This window comes from Schistocerca nitens, chromosome 8 (assembly GCF_023898315.1).
Source record: "Schistocerca nitens isolate TAMUIC-IGC-003100 chromosome 8, iqSchNite1.1, whole genome shotgun sequence".
In the NCBI taxonomy this organism is placed as follows: domain Eukaryota; kingdom Metazoa; phylum Arthropoda; class Insecta; order Orthoptera; family Acrididae; genus Schistocerca; species Schistocerca nitens.
The window spans coordinates 122,819,714-122,833,476 of NC_064621.1; the positions used below are offsets into that span (position 1 = coordinate 122,819,714).

At 40.2% G+C, this 13,763-nt stretch overlaps 1 protein-coding gene across 1 annotated transcript in view; it reads left to right on the forward strand.

Annotated features, from left to right (window-relative positions):
- LOC126198767 (tetratricopeptide repeat protein 5-like) overlaps positions 1-13,763 on the forward strand; it is a 165,074-nt gene that overhangs the window by 110,364 nt on the left and 40,947 nt on the right. Inside the window, exon 5 of the mRNA XM_049935326.1 lies at positions 4,661-4,714. Within this exon, the coding sequence (XP_049791283.1) occupies positions 4,661-4,714 (54 nt within the window). The remainder of the gene's footprint in view (positions 1-4,660; positions 4,715-13,763) is intronic.

Genomic DNA, 13,763 nt, shown 5'->3' on the forward strand with positions numbered 1-13,763 from the left:
AATTGAATATGATGGAGTAGGTCCATTGGTATGCAGTTAATAACAGAAACTACTAGGCACAAATTCACAGTACATGTTCCACAGTAGAATACCGGGAGGTCAATGTCAGAGAGGTGAAGGCTTACTTGGTGAGAGCTTGCTGCTCATTGTAGCTGCTGCAGTCTATCACCCAGGTCAGGCTGCAGCCAGAAAGACAAGGTGTAGATCCAGAAATAGTTCTGGGATGGAGCTGCTTGCAGTAGCTCTGTGAACTGAATGGCCTGTAACAGCTGGGTGCCTTATTAAATACACCCACAAGAGTGGTGGCTGTGAAGTTGTGCTCACGGATGTCACAATCCCATTGACGGTGCAGGTGCCATCTGCAGTGAAGCAGACACCACTTGTTTGCTTGAGTTCCTTGTGACAACAGCCATCGTGTTTGGTTGGCCATGTGATTGACATGATATGCAGCAGACACATGCTAGTATTCTGTCTGATAATGTTGCCTGCCAGCTTGTGTGGTGACTCTGGCAGTAGCCACCTCCATTACTGGAATTCAGCAACCCATGGATCTCAGGTGTTTGCTGGGCAGCTATTGTTGTGGAACCCACTGATCACATGGAGGCCTCGGAAGTCCACAAGACGGGCAGCTTCAGCTTCCTCAAACAATGGTGTGGCATGTTCTGAAACGACACTTGCATGTGAAGCCTTACAAGTTGCAGTTACTGCAGCAATTGCTACCTGGTGACGGTAAATGTGCCATTTCTTTTCACAAAGTTTATGGACCTTTCTTTTTGCGAAGTCCACTGTGACAAGAATGTCATACCTGGATGTGCTGCAAAATTGGTTATGTGCTCAACCTTATGATGATTCCAATAATTTCATTTTTATGCATGATGGCACGGCACCTCACTTTCACTTTGATGTGCAGTGTTATCGTAACAACACCATTCCACAATGTTGGATTGGAGGAGGTGAACAACAAGATTTTGTTCATTGCTTTTGGCCTCCTAGGTCACCAGACCTCACAGTGTGTGAGTTTGTTCTGTGGGAGTACGTAAAAGACAGAGTCATTGTCCCACCTATGGCAGCTACTCTTCGAAAACTGAGAATTCGAATTGTTGAAGCTGTCGATTCAATAAATGTGGACCTGTTGATTCGTGTGTGGAATGAAATGAGTTACCATTCCAGTGTTTCTCTAGCAATACATGATGCTTATGTTGACAGTATGGTATAGTAACTATGCAAACATAAAACTTTGAACCTTCCTCCATCCATTTACACGTGCAGTGTGTTTTTGTCTTTCATAGTTTGTCTGTAATAAATGACTGAAATCTGTTGATTTGATCTTTCTAACATCAGTGGTGACAGTGAGCAATGTTTCCATACATCTATCCTTGCTTTGGCCTCCTGTACCATTTCATCAATGTGCTGGCTGCCACTGTCTGCTTCATGTAAGGTGAACAGATTATCCTTTTATCTCTGTAATGGATGTCTTGCTGTCTAATAATGGTGAACATAAATTGAAGAAGAGTGCCAATGTAATATATACACCACTCACAGATTAGACCTCAATCCTATTCCAGTTGCCTATGAGGGAGTACAAGGAGTGATCTGTGATAGTGCGACTTGTTATTAAGATGGCACCAATCCTTCCAACCATTATTACCAGTAGGTGAATCCTGATGGTGTTGATGCTTATTTATTTAAGAAGGTCCTCATTTGGCATCACGGGACTGGGTGGACCCATTAACAGACCTCCCTAACTCAGAAAAAAATCTAGGGAATACCAGGAATTGAATCCAAATTCTTCTGCACCAATGGAAGTGACCCTAACTGTTCAGCTATGGAGACAGTCATCTGAGACTGGAATCCATATTATAAGAAGTATTCTGAAAATATATTAATGCAATGCATGGTTTTTTGTTTTACCTAAGTGTGCGCTCTCTTATTAGTCACAGTATTAAAATAGCTTCTCCAGTGCCCCTACCTCTCCAAAAATCAAACTAGTTCTCTCATAATTTGCTTTCTGTTCTCCCTTCTTTTCTTCAAAGAAGTTCTCTTGTGAGTTTTTATTGCTTAACTGATAGACTAATCATATGGTAATTTTCAGAACTTCCTTTGGAAGTGTAATAGTTACATTCTTTTCAGAATCTAATGGAACTTAAGCAGTTTTGTAAATTTTGTTCATAGACTTGTATAATTTTACCTCAGTTCTTTGGTCAGATGCTTGTAAGAATACATCTGGTACTTAATGAATATCTGGTTGCTGGACATTTATTCCTCCAGGGTTTGTGCTAGGCATTTTTTTTTTTTTTTTTTTTTTTTTTTTTTTTTTTTTTTTTTTTTGCAGAGATAAGGATTGAATATCTTGACTCTGTTTACATCTTCTTACTATAATTTCTGCTTCAGCTACTCAGTTACCTTTGGACGTATAATCACTGTGCTGTGTGCAGCTTGTGGATTTCCCTATCTCATGTATCTGTCTTATGTAATTTATCCACCATTCACTCTTCTTTTGTTTTTGCAGATTTCGAATTAATTTCATTACTGAGTGACCAGTTTTACTGTTGTTCACCTTCAGTAGTTTTATCTGTTTGTTATTATAAGGGTCGATCAAAAAGTTCCCGTTCAAAGACTGTACAGTCCAGAATCAGTACGCTACCCAGGCAGAATTTCTGTGAGCATACCCTCTGACATAACAGGTTGATGGTACTTGTTCGGTAAAATGCTGTATGCTGCTGCATGAAGTAGTCCTCAACTGCCTAGTGCAAATCGTCGTCCAACAGGTATCATTGACCGTTTAAGGCCTTTTTTAAGTGACTGAAGGTGCGATAATTACATGGGGGGAGATCAGGAATATAGAGCAGGTGCTGGAGTGTCTCCTACTAGAGTTAGCATAACTTCTGCATTGTGACATTTGTAATATGGGGACTTGCATTATCATAAAGCAGCAGCACCACTTGTCGAACCATTCCACAATGATGATTTTTGATAAATATGCTGCTCCATACACATTCTTCATTCTCTGGTGGATGTCTACCCATGTTTATCCTTCAGCAACCAAGAAAAGAATAACAGAACATGGCTCCCATTTGGATGCATTTGGTAATAATGTAGCGATAGTACATGTTCCTGCATTTACCACATACACATCAGAGAGACACGAATGACACACTAATCTCTTGCGTACATGTCAAAAGTGCATACACCTGCATCAGAGTCACTTTACAGTGCATATTCTGCAGCTCAAATGGAGAATTTTTGATCACCCCTTATACTTTATTGATTTCAGTGTAGTCCAAGGCTGCCTCTGTTTTCCCTTTTTCGCTACTAGTACCTACTGTGTTGCATTAGCTATACTTCTTGTAGGAGGTAACAGTAACTCTTTGAAGCATCCTTACTTCTTTTATTAAAAGCAGTTGAAGACAGTCTAAATTTTTGGTTCCTTCAACTTTGCAAGATTCCAGTGTTTCAGTTGCTTCGTCTTGAATTTCAATTAGTGTTTTATTAGCACTAGGTTATGAGCACTGTCATATGAACATTCAGACATTCTGTGTGCTATCCATAATTAGCATTTCTTTTGTCTCTTAGCTCATCCTGAGTAGACGCTGCCCAAAGGTCAAAATAGGAGACCATTTTACGACATCTGGAATATTCTGTCCAGGAGGAAAGCATTTTGTCGTTTTCAGCATAGTGCTATGAGAAATAGGGGAATATGCGTGGTGGTTTCCTGTTGTCTTCTTCATAACTGTACTGCAACTGTTAAGCCAATACTGGTATACTGGATTACAGTTGTTCAATTACCAGTGGAACTTCTGCCTTCCTCCAGGATGTGCACCACATCCAGCAGAGAGAGCTCCTGCATATTGGTGACCACCTTGTCCCATTTGCCTCACAGACGACTGCTCTTTTCGCCATAACTCTGGTAGGAGGCCATTTCAGTGTACTGTACCAACAGCCAGCCAGTTGTGCTGAGGTGTGTACAGGGGGAAAACAAAGAAGTTTGAATAAAAGACATGCAAGGTAAGTGGGAAGGCAACAGGTCCGGGGAGAAAGGCTCCATAAAATGAGTCCTTTTTGCCTTTTTCAGTAATTGCTCTTCAGCAGTTTAGGCTGATGTTGTCTTCATATCAAAATTTTTGCTTATTATTAATCTGTAATTTTTGGCTTTACATATATGGGCTTTGGTTTAAGCAATAATATATGGGCATGAAACTGACAAATCTTTGTTTCATGAAATTTTGGGAGGACTTCCAGATGCTGGTATCTTCGTGCCACAATATTTTGGCCCAGTCTTCTTACAAATGGTTCAAATGGCTCTGAGCACTATGGGACTCAACTGCTGTGGTCATAAGTCCCCTAGAACTTAGAACTACTTAAACCTAACTAACCTAAGGACATCACACACATCCATGCCCGAGGCAGGATTCGAACCTGCGACCGTAGCGGTCGTGCAGTTCCAGACTGAAGCGCCTTTAACCGCGCGGCCACTCCGGCCGGCAGTCTTCTTACACTGAACTTTTTTGCCAATATATATCATACAACTGAAGACTGCATCCAAATATCACGGCAGGAAGTTACCAACATCTGGCAGTTCACCCAAAATTTTACAGAAAGATCTGCACCCTAAAAATGTTTTAGATCTGTGAAATCACTGTTTATTACATTTCATTTGCAGGAGAAGGACATCACTGCCAGTAGCAGTCCAGAACTACACTACAACAAAGCCATTGTGAGTATTAAATGAGACATATTTTGTAGGGCTTTTACTGGAATTGTGAAAATTATCTTATTGCTAATAGCTTACAACAAACTATTGTTGTCCTTGTTGGGCCTTGTTTTATTTCTGTAAAACACTATACAAACTTTTGCTTGATTCTCTATTTTATACCTAAAAACTATAATATATGCACTTTTATCTTGTTGTGAAATCTCACCTGAAAGCAAATTAATCTTAAAGATGGAATTGTACAGGTTGGCCTACTTTTATGTATTTTATTGCTTGATGGCATGTAATTTGTAGAGTAGGGGCAAAATTGTTTCATTATACAATGAGTACAGGTTTGTTAACACTTCCCTGGAGACAAACAGTAGTGAATGCTTTACATTGTGTAACTGACAGTTATTAACTGAACTGATAATTGCAGATCATGACTTAGGCTCAAACTCAGAATCAAGATTATTTAAAACTGTACTAGTTCTTCTTCTCAACCATATTTCTTACTTCTTCTGATTCTTCTTCTCCATTTGTTGTTGTTGTTGTTCTTCTTCTTCTTCTTCTTCTTCCTCTTCCTTTCCCCCGCCTCCTTTCCTTATATCCACATAAAATTTTGGATAGCTGCTAACGGCATCTAATGTATGACATTGTAAAACTTGTTATTACACTTTTTTGATGTAGAGCTTTGGATTGGGGTTACTGAAATGCTATCACAATTTTCTAAACTTCCAGAATGTTTATTCTGTGACTGCATTATTTGACACAGCTGTGATATTTTAAGTTAGTCTCAATAAATAATTTCAGATTCAATGTGTAACTGCCGCTATATTGCCTTAGCATTAAAGGAGAGCACTCACCGAAAAGCAGAAGATAGGCAACACACAAAAGACAGAAAACCTGCTAGGTTTTTGGAGTTATCCTTTGATGAACTAGAGTACGATAAAAAAACACACGCACACACACACACACACACACACACACACACACGCACACACTTGTGTCCCTACATGATGCTGGCATAGGTGTGTGTGTGTGTGTGTGTGTGTGTGTGTGTGTGTGTGTGTGTGTGTGTGTGTTTTAAAGAATAACTCTAAAACCTAGATTTTTTTTTTCTTTTGAGCCTGTCAGCTACTCAACTCTCTTGTTTTTCATTGAGTGGTCTTTCATAATCGTAAAGTATTTACATTCTGCAGGAACTTTCTTACAACATTCATGTCACTGCATTAATTTACACAAAGAGATTACGATAGTATTCTATCTGCTGGGTTTCTGAAGTCCTTGTTGTTGCCAGTTACCACAGATACATATAAGTTGTAAGTGGCTGGTATTATGTTAACACTGTAGTCATCGTGATTCTTTACCTATGCTTGTGCATGTAGTAAAATGCTTTTGTATAATCAAAGAAACTAGTGCAGCTTAGAATTTTCTACAAGTTTCAACAGTTTTATGAACGAGCAAAATCTACATATGCATGTCACCCCTCAATTGAGATTCGAACTACTCACAAGTTATTTTTATTTCCTCTCACCGCTCCTTTTCTTCCGTGCTCTTATTTGACCATATGGTTATTCATCCTTGTATATAATGTATGAACAAACCTGCATAACTTACTACCCCCTTTGGAAAGTCCAGGATGAAATAACATCATTATTGTGAAAAGGGTAGATTGTTAGCTACCATACAGAGAAGATGTTGAGCCACAGACAGGCACTGCTGTAGCAGTCTTTCCATTGTGTCTGTCTGTGACTCAGTGTCTTGTCTATATGGTGAGTTGCAATCTGTCCTTTTCATAATATTGTTACTGCTCCCTTTGCCAGACATTTAGTGCACATGTCTTTTTTTTTTTATTTCTTTTGACTGTTCTCTCTTTTTCCTTTTCTCTTTTTCAGCGCACTTATTGAAATGTACTTCAGACATTTCTCCTTTCAGATCCTTGTTTCTTATTCATTTCATATTATTACTGTTAGAGCAGGATCTATGTAAGATTAAAAGATAGTACCAGTAAGCTTATCTGGAAATTCCTGACAAATTTGATTTCTTTGCACAATCTGTGGGTTGAGGATTATTACCTGTAGTATCTGAGCATACATCGCATGCTGACTCATTGTCAGTATGGTTTTGCACCTAATATTTTCAAATTTTATAGTTGCTGTTAGGGTTAGTAAAACCTTTTAGTGGGTACTTTGGAAGACTATCAAAAACTTGTATTATCTGAAATGCAGAGATTAATGAGACCAAGAATTTTTCTTCAAAGTTATTTTATTCTCAGAGATCTTTGACCTCCCACGGTCTGTATGCCTCCCCCTTTGTCCCTGTGTGCCCTTGTCCCTACTGAAGGTGTCTCCCCCTCCACGCCTGTGTGGTCTGCCCTTGACCTTCTGCGACCTATCCATGTCTCTTGTTGGAGGATCGAACTAATAGTTTTGAGAGTTAGAACAGTTTGAGTGCTTTTATATATGTCTGTCGGCAGTATTAAGTAATTTGTCTCATGATACCAAGTACTGGCCAGCAGTTCCATCTCACTATTTTGTAATTTTGTGGGGGAACTTTTATTTTGTAAGAAATCAAAAAAATTTCATAAACTTTGCAAAAAATGCTATTTGGAGCTCAGAACCTTGAATGGTTTTGCTCCTGAAATGGTTGGAATCTGTGGACATGTTTGCGCAAGAAATTGGCAATTTTAAATTCTCGGGGTTTCAGCTATATCTAATATGATAAATTTACAGACAGATAGCACATAAATTACTGTTGTCATACTAGCAGAATTGAGTGAAGAAAATCCAGGACAGAATAACGACAATATGAAGTAAGATAAATTGCTATTCAGCATGTAAAGGTGTCGAGTGGCAGATGGGCATATGGAAACAATACTGTTAGATATTGTAAGCCATCAGACAGTCCTTCTTTAGCTGCAGAAACAGACACACACATTCCTACATGGACAACTCATACAGTGTGGCCACTGTCGTCTCTGGACATCGAGACCTGACTGTGTTGAGTGACAATCTTGAGTGGAGTGGGTAGTGGGGACAAGGTAGTGGGGAGGTAGAAGTGTAGTGGAGTAGGGGTGGAGGAAGGTGCTGTAGTGCTTCCTGTGGGAGTGTGTGGGGTGTGGTGAGGACAGTATGGGGAGAGGAGAGGAGCAGAGAAGGGGAAAGCACTGTGCAGGTGTGCTGTGGGAAGTGGGGAATGAGAAGCTGAAGTGTGAGCAGGAAAGTGGATACAAGCAAGTGGGGGCAGGGAATAGTGAAGATTGAGGCTAGTGCAGTTACAGGAATGAAGTATGTATTGCAGGTAGAGTTCCCGCATCATAATTCAGAAAAGCTGGTTTCAGTGGAACAATCCACAGGGGACAGGCAGTGAAGCAGTTGTCGAAGTCAAGCAAACAAGGGAGTGTCAAAAAGTTAGGAGACTGACTCTACCTACTGTAATGGATCTGGGAGATGTTATTTTTTTTACTGTATTTGTCGATACCAAATTGTAAATGTTTTTTTATACTTTTTGTCAGAATTTATTGTAATTTGCCTTATTATATGTTAATTTACTTATGTTTTTGAGAGTGAAAGTATATTGATTACTATTAGTAAATGTATCGAAGAATAGCAAAGAGACTGATTACAAGTGGAAGCTTGTGTGTGTTGTAAAATATCTTTGACGCTGGAGTTGTCTTTGACTATAGTCAGTCGGCAGCTAACTCTTGGTGTGTGTTGACAGAAGAACAATGTGAAGGTCGCCGTCATAAATAATTTTGAATTATGTTACTATTTTTTTGTATTAACCGTAAAAAAAGAAACTACATTTGAAGAAATGGTATTTGAAACACCAAAATGAGGCAAACACGTTGAACCACGTCTTTTCTGCAGCCGACAAAAATGCATTGTGGAATCATACTTAGACAACAGAAGCCAAGACTAATATCGCCTTGCAAACGTCTAACGGAAAAGGTACTGTCACGAAATATGGCAAATTTAAGTAAATAAAAAATAGTGACCATATTTTCAACTTGTGTCTTAGCCGGGATATAATATTTCACTACGAGAAAATGCTTTACCTGCATGTCTACATTTACAAATTATCACCTTCAGAATAGTCAGCTTGTACAGCAATACAGCGCTCCCAGCATTTCTGCCAGTGCTGAAATGTGTCCTGGAAGTTCCCTTTTTGAATCATTCTACCAACATCTGCAGTTTGCACTGAATCTCTGCAATGATGATGAAACAGCAACCTTTGAGCTGGATCTCTAGCTCTATGAAGATGGCGAAGTCCATAGGAGCCAAATCTGGCAAGTAGGGTCAGTGTGCAAGTACAATAATCTTGAACCCTCTTTCTGGTGAAAAATTCACACGTGAAGAAAATGCCGTGATGGGGTATGTCATCATCATGGAGCAGCCAATTTTTCATGCCCCAGAGATGTGGTCACTTTCGCGGAATGTTCTACCACGGGTACCTTAAAATTTGGCAGTAGGACTCGCTGTTGATGGTCTAATTCATGATGCACAATGTCACAAATGTCAAAATGATGAACATGCTCTTGGTCAAGCTGCAGACCTGCCTTGCCTTTTTCAGTTGTGGATATGAGAGGTTCTTCTGGTATGGAGACTGTTGCTTTTTGGCAGACTTTGACATGGTGTTCCTACTGCTCCTGGGCCAGCAGCCTGGGGACACACTCGGCAGCAACATGACACATGTTGAAACACGGATAAGGCTTGCCTACACTGTTCCGTATGACACACAGACAATGGCAGCAACATTGTGGATTGTTCCCTTATGATCCTCCTGCACAAGTTGTCGAATGGCTTCAACATTTTGGGATGTCTTGCTTGTGAAAGATGATCTTCATCTCTCATTGTTGTCTAGTGATGTATTCCGCTCTTGAAGCACAGGTCAAACCCAAAACATGATGCATGACTCCTTGCAGCATCACTGTACACTTGCATCACGTCAAAAATCTCTGCAGGTGATTTCCACAGCATTGCATAGAATTTCATGTTCGCTCATTGTTCTTATTTACTGTTCATGTTCAAATTGTGCTTGTGGTAATAAATGTGGTCAGCATAGTCCCAGATACACAGCTCCAATTGTAAATAGGATGTTGGTTCTTGGTACACTGACTCGCGAAGGCTGGCACTGCCCATGCCTGTGTGTGCGGTCTTGTGCTGCCTTCAGTTTTTGTGTTATAGAGATAATCTTGGAACTTTTTGATACCTGCTTATATCATGTTGCACAACATACTCGGCAGCTAGGTAGTTTAGCGGTGTCTTGGCCACAGTTTAGCAGTGGCAATTCCTGTGGACAGACAGCTTGTTAGTGGTTATGCCCACATAGAATGCAGTAGGGTGGTGCAGCTGATTTACTGGACCAAATGGTTGCTTTCACAGGTGGTCCTGTCTTTGATGGGGCAGGAGATGCCCATGACAGAACTGGAGTAGGTAGTAATGGGATTAGGTATGGGGCAAGTCTTGCATCTAGCTCTCATGCAGGGATGTGGGGCATGGGATCAGGGTTGGGAGCAGGGGTTGAATATGGCTAGACAAGGATATTGCATGGGTTGAATGGGTGATGAAATGCAACTGTGGGAGGGTACCGAGGGTATTTCTGACTCCAGGACACTAGGAGAAATAGTAAAAATACTGATGGAGAATGTGATTCCGTTGCTCCAGTTGTGGGTGGTACAGAGTTAGTTAGTTACATGTTCCATAAATCATTTGGACAATTCTTTTATTGAAGTGATATATAACAAGGCAGTTTACAGTTTAGTGTTAACATTAATGAACACATTATTTTTAGTCCTACTCATGCAGGTACACTTAAAAATGAGATGTTCTCTTTTTTTACAGGCCACCAGTTTTTATATAGAAATTCGTCCTTGAAATAGACAGACTTGTCAGGAAGAAATGATTTTAAGTTAGATTTAAATCTTGCTTTGTTACCTGTTTTGTGGTATTGGACAAATGATCAAAATTTTTGTTGCTTTATATGGAACTTCTTTCAAGGCCATTGGCAACTTTAATAATGGGTATAAAAAGTTTCTTTTTGTGTAGTGTTGGACATATGGACATCACTGTTCTTGTGATGGATTGTTTATGATCATTTCCATTAGCTAATACACGTATTGCGACAGTGCACTTAATATACTTAACTTCTGTACATGACGACCATGGCTGAACACCACATATTTATTCTTACTGCTCACTTCTGTGCAATCAGCATTTTTTGTAAGTGATGGGTTACCCCAGAAAAACATTCCATGATATATTACTAAGTGGAAATATGCAAATTGTGTCAGGAGGTTAATTCATTTGTTTCCAAGATTGGTAATTGTATGAAGACCAAAAGTAGTTGAATGGAATTGTTTCAGTAGTTCGGTTTAGCTCCTTCCACTTCAGTTTTTCAGTAGTATGTGCTCCCAAAAATTTGGAGCATTCTACATGATTTACTGACTCCTGTTCGTAAGCTACATCAATAGTTGGTACTACTCTATTTGTTGTACAAAAGTAAATATAGCGTGTTTTTTCAAAATTAATGGAGAGTCCATTTTTAGAGAACTAGTTGACAATTGAAAGTTCCTGGCAGATTAAAACTGCATGCCAAATCAAAGCTCAAACTCGGGGTCTGACATTTACCTGAATCTACCTGCATTGGCGAACTCATACCTTCGTCACTATCAGAATATGGTACTAAACGTTGTGGTTCAGAATGTTGTTGTGTTTCTTCTGGTCCTTGTTCGTCTTCGTCTTCTTCGCTGTCTGATACCTCGTGGTCGACGTGATGTTCGTTTACACAACTTGTTCTAGTGTCTGAACCAGATGTTGATGGGCGGTCGTGATCTATAGGCAAACCACGGCGAACACGAGACATTAGCCATTGTTCATAGGCATAGCGTTTCTGGCCTTCATGCATGAACTCCCAATTAGACCGTTCCCACGGTGGAATATAATTCTGAAGGCAAGAAACGTTAAAATCAAATAATGAAAACCAAAAATATATGATACACAACAAAAATTATATTTACATAACTGTTTTTTCGGCATTTGGTTGTTTCGGGTACAAAGTTTTTCCAATACGTTGTTCAATAGCTGTCTTCAATTTCAAGCCGTATTTTCCCACAAATGAATGCCAATTTCATGTATGACTCCAGTCAGTAGCGAAATCAATTATAGCTTTTGCATCCAACTGTTGAACTCGTTGTCTAAACTCTTCTTCTGTAAATGGTCGTTCTCTTGCTTCCTTTAGCAGATTATCGTATCCTATGTCATGCTCTTTAGCAATGGCATCTGCTCCACTGCGCGGTGCGTCTATATTTATAGGATTTCCCGGTCCTACGTAATCACTGCCAGGTAAAGTATATCCTTTGTTCTGTACACGTTCAACTACTTTTTTAACGCCGCAAGCAGCACCTGCGGCGGCAGCAGTTGTCGCGCCAGCCGCTATCGCTATCTGCCCTGAACTTGTAACACCAGCTGTGCTAATTGCGGCCCCGTCCGTGACACTCTCAGATAACAAGGGCACTGTTTCGCTAGCAGTTTCTATATCTGAACTCTGGTGACCTCGGCCACGATTTCGTGGTCTATTTGGGCGGCGCTGTCGCACACCAAGATTACTTTCTTCTGGCCTTGGTTCTGGCACCCGTTCAAATTCAACTGTTTCGCCACTCGTATCCAAATCGTCGAATGTTGGATTATCTCCATACCGTATATGAGTAGCAGCATCCTCTCTTTGCACTGTTCGAATATCATTACTGCTACGTGAACGATTAACATTTGTTAATGGAATTCTTTCCGCCATTTCAATGTCTTCCTCAGGTCCCGGATATAAAACACCTCCATCGTATTGTATAGAGCCATGGTTGCCCGTGCTTAAATACTGATTTACCCAAGACATTTTGCTGACTACACTAAATAAATTATTACCACCTTTTATATGCATTACGTTATCAAACAGCACGTGTCGGGCAACCTTTTGCTGGCGTGGGTGCTTGCTCAGATAATTGTCCTAAAAGGACAAATTATCTCGGCGGGACAGTGACGCCGCCATCGCGACCTTGGGACCCCGGGGGGCCCCATTTTTTTTATCAGTTGCTGACCCTCGAATCATGAAACGACGCAGTCATGTATTCGATTCATGAGGGTCAGCAACTGATAAAGTAGCTTTGCCAACTGAGCTACTCAAGCACGACTCACGACCCACCCTCACAGCTTCAGTTCTGCAAGTACCTCGTCTCCTACCTTCCAAACTTCACAGAAGCTCTTCTAGAAACCTTACAGAACTAGCACTCTTGGAAGAAAGGATATTGTGGGGATGCGGCTTAGCCACAGCCTGAGGGATGTTTCCAGAATGAGATTTTTCACTCTAACTCGGGACCTTTGCCTTTCACGGGCAGGATGTTTCGAAGGTACGAGATGAGGCACTTGCAGAATTGAAGCTGGAGGATGGGCCATGAGTTGTGCTTGGGTAGCTCAATTGTTAGAGCGCTTGCCCGCGAAAGACAAAGGTCCCGAATTCGAGTCTCAGTCCAGCACAGTTCTAATCTGCCAGGACCTTTCATACCAGTGTGCACTCCGCTGAAGAGTGAAAAATCTCATTCAGGATACTTTACAATTCTTTGAAAAATAATAATTCATTGAAAACATTGTTAACAATCTTTTCCATTGCTTTCTCAGTAATAGGATAAATTATAACATTAGTATTGTGTGCAAAAACAACCAATTCTGCTTGTTGAATGTTAAGTGATGGGTCATTCATATGTTTAAGGAATAGGGGTGGACCCAAAATTGAACCCTGTGGGACACCTTTTGTGATTTCTCACCAGTCTAAAATTATCTACCCTTCCAACATTGTTTGAATTATTCAGCACAACTTTTACATTCTATTTGTTAAGTATGATACAAACTTGAGTTTTTGTGAGAGTGTAACACGATGTATGCAGTGAAATGCCTCAGAAATATAACAAAACATACCAACTGGTGATGTTTTATTATTATTTAAGGCTTGTAATATTTGATGAGTGAATGTATAAATAGCATTCTCAGTTGAGCAACCCTTCTGGATTGCTAACTCTTGATAT